The 13,762-nt window shown below is 40.2% G+C and overlaps 2 protein-coding genes across 2 annotated transcripts; one reads left to right on the top strand and one right to left on the bottom strand.

The window, feature by feature from the left end:
• The first annotated feature begins 1,048 nt into the window (after positions 1 to 1,048).
• Positions 1,049 to 10,283, top strand: nuak2 (NUAK family, SNF1-like kinase, 2). Its single transcript, XM_026348324.1, has 6 exons — positions 1,049 to 1,525; positions 4,709 to 4,829; positions 5,426 to 5,577; positions 6,500 to 6,565; positions 6,794 to 7,046; positions 7,161 to 10,283. The coding sequence occupies exons 1-6, from the start codon at positions 1,310 to 1,312 to the stop codon at positions 8,207 to 8,209; spliced, it is 1,857 nt and encodes a 618-aa protein (XP_026204109.1). The 5' UTR covers positions 1,049 to 1,309; the 3' UTR covers positions 8,210 to 10,283.
• A 65-nt stretch (positions 10,284 to 10,348) lies between these two features.
• ccnd3 (cyclin D3) lies at positions 10,349 to 13,129 on the bottom strand. Its single transcript, XM_026347031.1, has 5 exons — positions 12,893 to 13,129; positions 12,596 to 12,811; positions 12,203 to 12,365; positions 11,094 to 11,236; positions 10,349 to 10,935 (listed from the first exon to the last, which is right to left on the bottom strand). The coding sequence occupies exons 1-5, from the start codon at positions 13,127 to 13,129 to the stop codon at positions 10,762 to 10,764; spliced, it is 933 nt and encodes a 310-aa protein (XP_026202816.1). The 3' UTR covers positions 10,349 to 10,761.
• Between the last annotated feature and the right edge of the window lie 633 nt (positions 13,130 to 13,762).

The raw sequence follows: 13,762 nt of genomic DNA, 5'->3' as shown, positions 1-13,762 counted from the left end.
TTTAATGTTGTACTGAAACGTGCGGTTCAGGTAGTGGAGAGAATAATAAACACTGAACATATGAAAACATATGCATTAGTGTACTGTAATAACAGCAGTAGTAGTATTGTTTTATATTTTCTTTCAGTGAAACCAAGCGGTCTGAATCAGTCAACCCAGTTTTGTAACTGGTTGCTGAACTCTAGTGGCCCACAGCTGTAATAACAGTATTAATTTAACTACTGTTTCTCGGTTCATTACAGGATTTTTGTCTTGATCATGCAGAATAACCAAATAACCACTAATAATAATAATAATAATAATAATAATAATAATAATAATAATAATAATAATAATAATAATAATACTATTTATTTATAGAGCACATTTCTAAACATATGTTACAAAGTCAAGCTCCATGAAACCAGCTAAAATTAAAAGTACCAAAAACTAAAGGCAGATAAATGAATGCAGATAGATCGATTCTACTGGGTTATGATTCGTGATATTTTAATGTACGGAACATATGTTAACAATTTTATAGCCTGTTGCCCTGCGCTTTTATCTAATGCATCATATTTTATAAGTTCATCACATGGTTTGTGTAAATTCAAACTATTAAAACTGTACATTAAATGCAGTACAGTAAAAAGTACTAAATTAGCTGGTAGCAAACGTCAGTGATCCTACATTTGTTTACCAGTAAGTATAGTTTACAAATGTCACGATACTTTTTATTCTACACTCATACTTTTATTTTTGTTTGCGTGGGTGCGCTTACTTTAATGCTCCGTGCACACCGGAAGCTGCTGCTACATTTACACAGTAAATAAGGTAATGTTAAGGCGCCATTGAACTTACAAATGTATGATTTAAATAAAAACGTATAACCAAAAGGAAACAAATCACACAGAGAGAGAGAGATAGTTTGAAATAGTAACTTCACTCACGTTACCGTGTTACAGCTACAGGTGCCGGTGTGACAAACCAAACGCTCCCGTCAGAGACAAACACCGCCCGGTTGTGTGACGTGTCCGGCTCCTGCCTGTGCAGCGCTCCTCTCCCGGCGCGCTGCTAGTAAATGTCAGCAGCACGAAGGTGTCAGGCGTCCTGCAGGTCCCGAGGTTTGTCCTCTGTCCTCCACATCTCGTCGCGGTTATCTGGTTTCCAGTCGCTGTAGGAAGAGCCCACGTCTCCACCTGTACCTGAGCTGTGTCTGAGCACCTTTGGGAGAAACTTTGCTCCAACACTAACCCGGAGCTCCGATGCCGTTTAGCGATCATCCCTGCGGCCGAAAATAAGCAACAACTAAAAGCAGCGTGCTGTCAGGATGGACGGCTTGGCCCGCTTCCCTCCACACTGCAGACCGTCCGTCGGAGGAGTTTCACCCGATGAAAATGCTCCGTGTCAGGTGCCCGTGAAAAAGCAAGCGGTGAAGAGACACCACCACAAACACAACCTGAGGCACAGGTACGAGTTTCTGGAGACGCTCGGCAAAGGAACATATGGCAAAGTGAAGAAAGCCAGGGAAAGATCCGGCAGACTGGTAAGAATAAATATTCCCCATTCCTATTTAATATGAACCTTTACTGTCACTTTACTGTGTGATCAGACTGCGTCCACATCTGCAGTCAGTATTAAGGTCTGTGTGTTTGCTCCCCTGTCGTGTTGGCCACCTGTTGTTTGCAGATAGAGTTATTTTTAGAAGACAAACTGTCTGCACACAGGTAGTCTACATTTGGATTTGAACTGTAAAATAAACTCGATTTAGCATCGACCTAAATGAGTTTCTAGGTGTAAAAGTGGTTAATCGTGTTGCTGGAGTATGAAAGATAAGCATGTGCTGCAGAAATGTTTGTTGGTTGTTGTGTTTTCTAGGAATTTATTGTCCAGTCAGTTGCAATCCATTGAGAGCAAGCTGTTTTATTTTTGTTTTAGGCATAAAACTATAAAACATATGAAGCCTTACACAACTGGTTGAAACACTGATCACTTTAATTAATTTTTTTTTTAATATTCCTCTAGTACATATGATCAGCTTCTGTATTTTGGACGCTTTGACTTAACCTATCTTGTGTAGTCCCCATGTCCAGTGAATTAAAGTAAAGTGAAAGATAAGTCAACAAGTATATCTTGTAACCTGCAAAGATTGTTTCCTGTTAATCCATTACTACACAATTGGTTTCACAGAATCACCTCCTGTTGGTTTGAAGGAAGTGGAAAGGAAAGGCGTGTTGCTGGAAAAGCTAGGTGAATTTGCCACAGGAGGAGGGTTAGGCAAGTTTCTCTCTTTTCCTGGCGAAGGTAGAAGGGGAAAATACAAACTGCCTATTAGGTGAATTTCAGCTCCCAATGACCTAAGGGGAAATGGAAGGTATTTAAAATTCCCTGAATAGAGATAACGCCTTAAAAGGGATATAGAGGAGACGGCAAACAGTGTCCTTTGTAGATTATATTATCTCACAATACTCCACTCTAATCAGAATCTGTCATTTCGAAAACACTTTACACTTTTAATTATATTAAACAACTCTCAGTCAACAGTGTGGCTGATTATATCAGTAAGGTTATAGCAAACATGAGAAACACTTGAGTGTAATTTAGTATAATGCACAAGCACCAAAGACTGCAGATAACAAAATGACCTCATTATAACCTTCAGGAAATACTGCAGGAGTGTCATAGTTTAACACGGGTATAACTAAAAATAAAGGTGAGTCAGTTTATGTTGTTGTGACCCGCGATCTCATGCTTTTCATAAATATATATAATATAATAATCAAAACGAAAACACGCAGGACTAGTTTCACCTTTGGTGGCTGTTTAAAGTAATAGATACTTGGCTCACAAGTGAAGCGGAGGTTGTGTTTGTTGTGAGTGAAAGTGCTGAGAGGTCACGCAAGCAAAGGAATTCTCCGCCTTTACCTGTAGTAAACAGGCTGTGATACATGTTCAGCCTTGTCTACACACTCACCTCTGCTCTTAAAGCTCTGCCGCAACATGCTGCTGCTGCTGCTGCTGCTGCACTCTGCCTTTATTGGATATGAGTTGGTGTCTAAGATTTATCCCCACAGACAGCTGCCTCATCTCTATTCCATTAACACAAGTTCACATATAAAAACACAGATCAGCACAAATGTATGTATTGAAATCACACCAACCAAATAGCAATTAGCAGCAGTACGACTGGGAGAAACATCCATCTGCTTTGTTGTCATCTACCTTAGTGTTGACAACATAGCTGACAAAGATAAGTATTTCGATGAAGGGAGTGACACAGCACAAAAGATGGCTTCGTCTTGCGTGCGTGCTGGAACTACAGCTGTTCTCATTGTCATATGCTTGATTACACAACTCATTAGGTGGGTGGGTGGGTTCCAAAAACATTATTGCACGGTTGATGTCACAATCGCGGCATGTACGCGGCATATGTGCCTTCTATAAAGATGGTCAACACATACTAACATTAGCTTGGTCACTTGGTTCTGTTATCTACGTAACAGCCAACTAAATGCAAGTGACTGCACGTGAGTGTGGTACAAACTAATCTTCAGTTTGTGTGATGAAATGTGTTTTCCTATACTGATTCATAAGCTATCACTTGTTCTAACTAGGCTTAGTGTGCACCTATGGAGGACCTGGTCTAAGTGCACACATTTGGTTTTATCTTGTTTAAACAGGAACTATATGTGAAATATCCAAGATTTCAACCTCCCTGCGCTTATTGCGTAGAAAATACTAATATTAACAAAGATTGCACACACACACGGATAAGCACACAGGGGTGTGAAGTCATCATGAGTGGGACTTCAGCTCGTCTGACAGCTACAAACAAACACAGGAAACCTCAGTTCCCAGAATCAGGAAAAAGGTCGGTGTGGTGTGAATACTGCGCCGACCGGGGTGAGCTCTCAGGCCAGACAGTGACTCATGACGGGAGACGGTCTAGTGTTGAAACTGATATGACAAGTCGCTGCTTTACTCATTTCCCTGTGTCTGTAGGCTTAAGGGGTTAGAAAGGAAACACGGACTCCCCACTACCAGTACCATCTGGTGTTTCATGACACCCTTCAACCTTGGAGTAGACCGATGACGCACTCAGTGCCCAGAGGAATCCCAAGCATCTGAGCTTCATATAGACATAAAGACGTGAATACAGACTTGTCAAAAGATTGTATGGAATAGATCTGTGAATACAGACCCTGAGTGATACTATTCAGATTTAAATGACCTACTGTAACAGCAGACAATGGATTTCTTCACAGACACTACTTGAACCGGCGTTCTCTCTGCTTTGTTAGAAACAACACAGCAGATTTTTTGGTTCACTGCCCGATGTTCCTCTCACAAGGAGAAAAACGTTAGATGAAAGGCAGTTGTTGTTTGTACATGTTTTTACCTTGTTCTACCAAACAGACATATCTATTGATGACCATTATATTAAATTTTGTAGTTAATACAAGAGTTTATTTTAGTAGATCTACAAGTTTTTTCTGCTTGGTGGGGTATGACTGATTGTTCATGGTAATGAAAACACTAAATAAATACTGCTGTGGTTAATCTAACCAAGTCGCTTAGGATCATGGGCGCTGTTTATTAAAGGTTCTAATGTCTTTAATATTTACTTTTTGACACTATTATTAGGTGTTCTACCTGGAGTCATTCTCACACGTCTCACTTTTCCAATATATTTTTCTCCTAATGTCACATATTCCTTTTCTTTTTGAAGGTTGCCATAAAGTCGATCAGAAAAGAGAAGATCAAGGACGAGCAAGACCTGGTTCATATTCGCAGAGAAATTGAAATCATGTCCTCACTTTGCCACCCACACATCATCACCATATATGAAGGTACGCTATTACGAAAACTCATCATGATGGGTTTTTGTGTGTGTGTTCGGTTTTGTTGTTTGTCTTTCGGAGGTGAACTTTGTATCTGAGCCACACGTGGAGTGAAACGTGATACCTGCAACAAGACGCGTCTCAATCAGTCTCTGTTTGAGATTCAGAGTTTGGTCACGCAAGTCTTTGTGTTGAAGACCGATGCTAGGTTACATAAGCATTGATACCCTGCCGTACCCCATCAGCACTGCAGGATAATTTGCAGGGCCTCGTGTCTACCGATGCCCCTCACGCCTGATGAGATGGTCATCGTTGTGTGTTTCTCCATCTTGGTGTTTGTTGGCAGTACAATTATCGCAGGGTTTTGTATACACTAATCAGTGAACCAGGGGTTGTGCATGATGATAGACATCTCTCCTTTTTTTAAATGCACACTCATCATTACTCACTTGTAAAGGCCTCTGCACAGTCCAGTATCCCAGTCAAGTACATGTATCTGATGGTTTAAACACATATTGCACATGATTGATTTCAGTTTTATTTGGGTGATCTATTGGATTTAATACATTTAATAAAAGGGGTTCTGCTGTTATGTGGTCTTTCAGTGTTTGAAAACAAGGACAAAATTGTGATCGTGATGGAGTATGCAAGCCGGGGTGACCTATACGACTACATCTGTGACAAGCAGCACATATCTGAACAGGAAGCCAGACACTTCTTCAGACAAATTGTATCAGCTGTGCACTACTGCCACCAGGTAAAGCGTTTTTTATCAATAAAGTGCTTTTGTACAGAACACACACATTTTCAGAAAGTAGAATCAATGGGAAATTGTTAGTAAATGTGTGTTCCTAATATTACATAAAAACAATACCTATGGTAGGGTGTGTGTGAAATCTGACGATGCACAGTGCCACTCTGTAGTGTGCAGACTAGCTGCTCAGCTTGTTGTTTTTTTCCAGGGCACTGGCACCCACAAAGTTACATAATGGGCATTATTCACTGAACTGAACAGGGAGCCTGTGAGAGCGATGCAGGGGGAAATGAACAGTTGGTCTGTAGAGAGCTAGCGTCAGGGCTAAAGGCCAGCCATCCCAACACACACACACACACACACACACAGTCATGGTCTCACAGTGTAATGAGGGTGTGATGGAACAGAAGGGCTCTGCAAACACACACATGCACACAGTCATTTGTTCCTGTAGTTTAGAAATGTGTATTTACAGGATGAACATTTAGAGTATATTTCAGTGTCATTTTCAGTGTCTACTCAGCACTTTACATAGTCTTCATAAATGTCTTGTTTGTAATTTGTACGGCAGCTAAGTAAATGTCATAAACAATAAAACCAATGCAGCATAACTCACTTCTACGTGGAATGTGTCTGTTGCTACAACAAGAGCTCATACCTAAGAAATAGTTGACCCGTTTTTCAAAGCAAAACAAATTCGAACTCTGCTCGAGTCAAAGGCATGCCCCCCTGCAGAGTGAAGGACAATGAACCATAGCTGCCGTAACAGGGGAAAAAAAACTTCACTCAAAGAAGAATGTATTATAACCCCAAAAAAACCCTTCAACTTTATATGTTTACTTAGCTACGAGTAAACTGATACCTGGGCAGAGAGTTTCTCATTGTGAAAAAATATAGTAACACAAAACTGTTTTTTCCTTCCTAGAATGGAATAGTGCACCGGGACCTGAAATTGGAGAATATTTTACTAGATGGCAAAGGCAATGTTAAGGTATGCACGGGGACGCAGAAATGAAACAACATTAACACGATCTCGTGATCATTAACAATGTCACTTGTGGAATTTCTTCTTCTTTTTCTTCTCTTTCTTTTTTTCTTCTTTGCATTTGTTAAAATAAATAAAATTAAGTTTTATATGTACATTTTAATATGACTGAAACAAATGTTTTGTAATAAAAAAAAGCTGGATCACCTTGACCTCTGTTTCTTATTGTTGCAGATCGCAGACTTCGGCCTGTCGAACATCTACCATGGTGATGAGTATCTTCAGACTTTTTGTGGCAGCCCTCTGTACGCTTCTCCAGAGATAGTCAATGGACGGCCGTACCATGGGCCTGAGGTGGACACATGGTCCCTTGGTGTCCTGTTGTACACCATGGTTCATGGCACCATGCCATTTGATGGAAACAACCACAAGACGTTGGTCCAGCAGATTACCTCTGGAAACTACCGGAAACCAAATAATCCCTCTGGTGAGTCTTTCAGTTTAACATTTCTTCGTCAAATATGAAACCTTATTTGGTGTATATGCTTTATTTTGTGACAATGTCATAAGTTTTTTTTTTTTTCTTTTCTGTTTCTGTCAGATGCCTGTGGACTGATTCGTTGGATGCTGATGGTAAATCCAGAGCGCAGAGCTACAATAGAGGAGATTGCGGGACACTGGTGGCTTAACTGGGGTTATCAGCAGCCTTTACTGTCTGAGGCAAAGAGCACTACAGTAGACCAAACCTCTACACTCATCTCTCCAGCCACCTCACAGCCTGCTGGGCTGGCCAGTGTTGCTAGCTGGCTGCGGCGTACATCCAGACCTTTACTGGAGAACGGCTCAAAGATGCGCTGCTTGCTTCGCTCACAGGGTGGTGGAGGGGAAGTAGTTAGACAAAGATCTTTGCGAAGGTCACGGAAGGAAAACAATGTCTCCCAGACAGTTCATGAAGGAAACACAGACAGTCGTCCCTCAAAGGGTATTCTAAAGAGACGCAACAGTATGAAACAGAAGGTGATGAGTGAAGCGCCAGCTGCAAGTCCACTGGAGCCCGAGAACATTTTGAGTTTGTCTGCACCAACTAATGCCACTTCAACTGTATTGCTGCCTCGCAAAGGTATTCTAAAGAAGCCCACAGAGCAAGAGTCAGGATACTACTCCTCCTCTCCTGAGAACAGTGACACTGGCTGGGTACCACAAACTAAACAGTTCCCTTCAGCACCAACCTGCAGGAAGGGCATTCTGAAGCGTAATGGAAAGTTCTCCTCTGGTGGGTTGCATGAATTCGGCTCTCTAGACCAGCTGGCAGCCTCTTTACCCCATGAGCGTACCAGGTCCAGACCAAATGGAGCCATCAGCGAGGACAGTATTCTGTCTTCAGAGTCCTTTGACCAACTGGACCTACCAGACCGTGTGGGACCGCCAACACAAATGGATAAACCAGTCAAGGCTAGCATGAGAGGATGCGTATCAGCTGACAACCTGCTGGACATTCAGGAGGACAGGATTCTTGGAGAAGGGTTGCTGAGGCCCTGGAGCTGCTATGAGTCCAGAATGGCTGGCAGTGCCTTTTCCATCTCGGACTGTGATAATGTAACAGAGGCTTACAAACAAGCCATGGTTATACGAGGTTCTACAGCAAGCTAGAGACCAGTACTAAGTAAAGGAAACGGAAATTGTTTTTCATTCCGAATTTTTAAATGAATGCAAACTACTGAAGATATGACAGCCAAAGTGCATCATGGGGGGGAGGGTGATATTTGCAGCACACTGTAACATTTTGGCTAGCTTCAAGATTCGAACAGTACCAAAAAGGGAGGAGATGTCTTGTTAAACGTCAGATTGTATTTTAAATGGTGACTGATAAATGAGACTTTTGGGTAAAGCAGCCTAATAAGAACCAGATGACACTTTGTTTTGCAAAAATGGCGAACGATTGAGTGCAGCTGGAAATGTGCATTTCAAAGATTCTCAAGAGAGGAGGGCTCAGATTTTCAGCATGAGAGCTTAATATCAAAAGTGTAGTTGACGAGAAATTGAAACCAAAACGCTGATCTGAGTTTGTCGAACATATCAATTCAGTGACGATACGTGAGGAAACTTTTTACACAGTCACAGTAGATCCTTTGTTCAAGCATTGCCTATAGTGCCTCATTTACATCTGCATAATACTTTCAAGCCACAAAGTGAGTGTCTTTTATGGTCAGCAGGACAGTTTGAGAAAGCATTTATGACTTAACAGCTTGTTTGGACTCTAACTTTGTGATATTTGATCATCTGACATCTTTGTCTAGGTTAATAACACACAGGTTCAATATTAGGATGTGTTTGTGAACCATAATATAACAGTTTTTTAGATTGTAGGAAAAGTGACATTTCATGACGACCAAAGAAGTAAAGAAGTGTTTGTTGTTAATGTTTTTCTTTTCTATATATATATATATTATATTTAAAACACTAACAAAAAGTGCCAAGAGAACATTTGTCTATAACAGGGATTTTAGCTTTCAGAGAGCATTTTTATAGTTTTTTGTTTTTGTATTTTTTTTTTATTGAAATGACTTGTTCTAAGTTTGGATCATCATGACTCACAACAAGTGTAACCAGTAGAACCTGCTTTAGCTTCTAAGTCTATGCTGACACAAAGCGCAGAAGGCTATTGAGTCTGTGTATGCAGGTGACAGTTTCGCAGAAAAGGTGGGGCCTATTAAGTCACTTAATTGTTTTTGTAAGGTCACAATTTGGAAAAACAGCTATGAGTGTTTGAAAGGAAACCATGAGCCAAAGCAAACTTTTGAATAATGTGTCATATTTCAGCTGAATTTTGAAGATTGGTCATGGAGCTTAGATGTAATTAGCTTTTGTATTTTAATTTAAAAAAATACTTAACACTTGGAGTGGAACAGTATTTGACAATGTAGATTAGAACCATCTAACTGTACAGTGCTGCATCCTGGTGACTCAAACTAGATTCATTAAGATTAAAATGAAAAGTGATGCTGATCATTAACTTGAAAGATACATCATGCTATTATGCCTTTTATAGTAAGAGCCTCTCTCTGATGACCAGAGAGAGGCTCATTAGCATGTTCTTGTTTCTGGATGAAATTTCATGCTGCACACTGGAGTTGCTGTGGCTGCCGAGTTACTAGAACATGAAGCCACTGCAGGAAGTAGCACTTTATCGGACCAGTGATACTTGATACAGCTTATTTATCGGCACCCTTCATTGGAGAATAGAGGCCGTGTGGCAACAAAAATGTACAAGGAAGTGCACAAAAGCTGCCAAACACGCCGTTTATTAGAGAATGGAATGTAAATAATGTGTTTCGTATTTTGGTTCATCATGAATTTAAAGCTTGTGCAAAAGTAAACTAGGAATTCCCTAATTTCAACTGGAAGTTCTTGTCATTTCTGGAATCTTAAAGATTGTATTAAGGTCTGAGGTATATTTATTGTTGTTGATATGCAGTCAGTCCTTAGGTCTACATGGTGTCTGTTTAGTTTTTGTGTAATTTAACGTGCATTTGAGCATTTCATCACTGTTTTTGACTTTCTCTTGTCCCAGAACATGCAGGTATGCTGCATTTATTAATACTTTTTTTCTCTTTGACTACTGCAAAAATCATGTTTGCCAAAGTAACTGGCTTGTTTATATGGCCATGAGATCTGCCATGCTGTTGTGACCGTGTTGACTTCAGAAATTATTAAAAAAAAGAAAAGAAACAAAAAACAGTGTGCTGACTAATGTCTTTTTTGATTAACATAAATATTTATTTCCTGGTTTAGCAGCATTCATTTATAGTCAAAAGTCTGGGAAACCACAAACATCCATTTAAACATCTCAGAACTGTCCAAATGTATAAAGATAAAATTATATTTTCAGCAAAACCATATGAATACAAACTATAGTTAGAATATGTAAATGTTTCTACTAGTATTCAGTGTATTCCAATTGTCTGTTACAAAAATGTAAGATGCAACCTAAAGTAGTCGAGAGAAGCACAATAAGAATTATCTTTCAAAGCTGCTTTAGCAAAATACTTTTAAACGAGTGGGACAGACATTTACAGATCTCTATCATTTCTAAAAATGTCGTAGGCCTAGTCAATAATTTCCAAAAACCTAACTCGCAAAGAACAATAAAGAGAAAGAAGAAATGGCATTAAACCTATGACCCTTGTATTCAGACTAAGAGCTTAATTTTCTGGGGTGGTCTCACCGGTGTACAATACAACATCCTGACTGTCAGCAGGCTTGTAGCTGACCTCTGAGCTGTGTGTTCTTGATGTGCAAACACCATTCTGGAAACTGGACGGCAGGCTGAGCGCCAACACGCTCCCTAGCATGTCATAGCAGTGGAAGACAGTGTTCTGTTCAGGGTCAGAATAAAAGAAAAACAACAATAACTTCATCAGTTTGTTTGATCAGTGTTCTAGCTCAAATGATCACAAACTAAGTCAACAAAAAGTCAACAGGGCAAAGTCAAAAGAGATATCATCTGAAAATGTCAGTTAAACATTAGCTTTACCAGATCAATGGCCAACAGGTTGGCCAAAAATGTCATCACTGCCTCAGAGGTAACAGCAGCATCCACTAACTTCAGCTTCTGCAAGGCAAGGCTCACACAGGCACTTGCCAGAGTTGAGGGCAAAAAGACTGAAAACCTACAGTCTGAGGATAAGACAGGATAGGAGAGGAAATATTTCCATTATTTGCAGCATTTCAGTTAATTTCAGTATTTGATTTGAGTATTTGCTGTATTTGGTTGTCAAAAAATAATATTTTCATATAGATATTTTCTTAGTTTACTTGTGTCTTATGTATTGATTTCCTTGTGCCTTTTTAAGTTTTAAGTTGTATTGTATTGGGCTCTCAGGGCCACTGTAACCTGAAGACTAATCCTACAATGAGAAAGTCAGTAAAGGTTAGTGCGTAGACAGTTAGGCAGACGCCATCGCTGTAGACACACCCTTATAGACAAAAGCAAGTACTCAAAGGGAGACATTTCCCAAAACCTGATAATCTGATACGATATCCTAATTGCTTCAGGCAGGAGAAACATTTACACAAAAGACAACCATTCAATCCCTGCTAAGACACCTTTTTGAATGGGTTAGGATGCTGGGATCCGGGAATTATCATAAGTGTATGGGCTGTTATGTCATAGGTTGTCTCAAACAGCAATAACTGGCTGTATCACTGTGACCTGCTACCTCGGGCAGCATCACAGAGATTCGTGGGAAATCAGCCAGATGAATAGTTTGGACGCATGTCTTTCACAGCACACAATACAGGATTACACAAACTCAGCTCTCTGTCTCCAAAATGAACTGCTGACACATCGTAACCATAATCACCAATAGTTATGGCTGCTCTGCGTCCATTGTTCACAGTGTAGAAGTCATTTCATTTCATCAGCTACATTTAATACTAACTAACTAAAAATCATATCAGTTATTCAGTTACAGTAGAAATTGCTGCTTTTATTGAACTGGATGAAATGATAAAATTACTAGAGAAATCATTTACCACAGTGAAGCAGTGTGCTAATATTTTTATCCCAATCCATGATATTATCTGCTAAAATGTCTTTGGGAAAAACAATTCATGTAGTGCTACCTCAGTTATGCAACTCACCAGTGGCTGCCAGAGCAATGTAGGAGTGAGCATGCCTGCGCACGTGTTGATGGTGGAGAGGCTGAATAAATGGGAGAGCATGAAGAATTGGCTCCAGGAAGTCAGAGGGTACAGCACAGGCCAGACACCAGTCTAACCTGGACACCACGTCCACCTCCCACTGCTAGAAAAAACACCAAATCCCACTGTAGGAACAGTCATTAGGGTTCTCACGTTTTTATAAAACTATGGAGTATAAAGTGGAACATCTGGGTGGGACCCAGAGTAATTGGCAGGATCTGGTGATCAGTGCTGTTAAATTGGTTGTTTATTGTTGTTTCTGGGCCATAAAACAGCTAAAGTTAATGCATTAATCCGAAACTTGACTTTAAATTGCAGGAAAATAAGATTTACCAGAATGTCTGCGATTGAAACTGAGTGGTCAGTGTAGATGCACAGTTTGCTGGCAGTCAGGGGCACAGTCTCTCTCATTTTGGAGGCCAGGAACATGCAGACAGTCCCTAAAAGCTGCAGGTGGCTCTTTTCAGTGGGGGACCGGCTCAGGTACCTGTCCAGGTAATGGACCGCCAGTGGAAACACCTCCTCCTCGCACTTCTGCTCCTCACACACCTGCAACAACGCTTCACATATTGTACTAAAGCTTGTGTGAAACTGATTTTCAGTTCAGGGCAGCCTGACTCTTGTGTGTACCTGGAACATCCACACAGCCAGCAGCCTTCTCGCGGCCGGCTGGATGTCTCCCTGCGCTGGAGCGAAGTAACCGGACCCCCGGCAGGTGTTTTCCACAGCCGTGAGCTGCTGCAGTGATCGGAGGTCACCGCTCATGGCAGGGTCGCTAGCGGCCCGGACAACCACACGACTCCCCCTCTCGCTGCCATTTGTAGTTTTTGGTGTATTTTGAAGCGGACTGTCTTCATAAAGATCCATCTACGACGTTAAATAAAGAATCCTTCAATATATTTGACAAAACACTAAAATGTCGATGCACCGCTAAGCTAGCTTTTAACTGCTGTTAATGGCTATTTTAGCTAAGCTAACGTTAACGTTAGCTGGCTTAGCTAAGCTAACCTTACCACCGGCTAACTTGTTTTCTAAAATATAACAAATCCCAACAAGGTGCTAAATTTACATTTTCAAAGTAAGATGAAATAAAAGCAGACGCCCTGGCCTATGAATAAGATATTTTTAAAAATGTGAACATAATACAAGAATAGCTAAAAACCCATTCCACTATTGCTCCAAATTGTAAAGGTTTTTAAATAGATTCTAACTAATTCTGTGGTAAAGCGTAATGTGAAAATTACATAATATTGTCTTTTAACATTTAATAATAAACACTTTTAAAAGGGTAAATGATGCATTTATTACTATAGACTAAAATCTATAAACCACTGTTGTTTATCATTATGAATGAGAGTTTATCCAAGACAATTTAACAAAGAAAAAACATCTAAACCCTAAAGTTACAGCCACGAGTTATAGAATATCTAATATATTTCTAATAACGTGGTTTCTGTTTTGATACATATCCAGGGATAAGGATGTGTTTATATAGAGACT

Source organism: Anabas testudineus, chromosome 5 (assembly GCF_900324465.2).
Source record: "Anabas testudineus chromosome 5, fAnaTes1.2, whole genome shotgun sequence".
Classification (NCBI taxonomy): Eukaryota; Metazoa; Chordata; class Actinopteri; order Anabantiformes; family Anabantidae; genus Anabas; species Anabas testudineus.
This window is presented reverse-complemented; position numbering and strand designations above follow the sequence as displayed.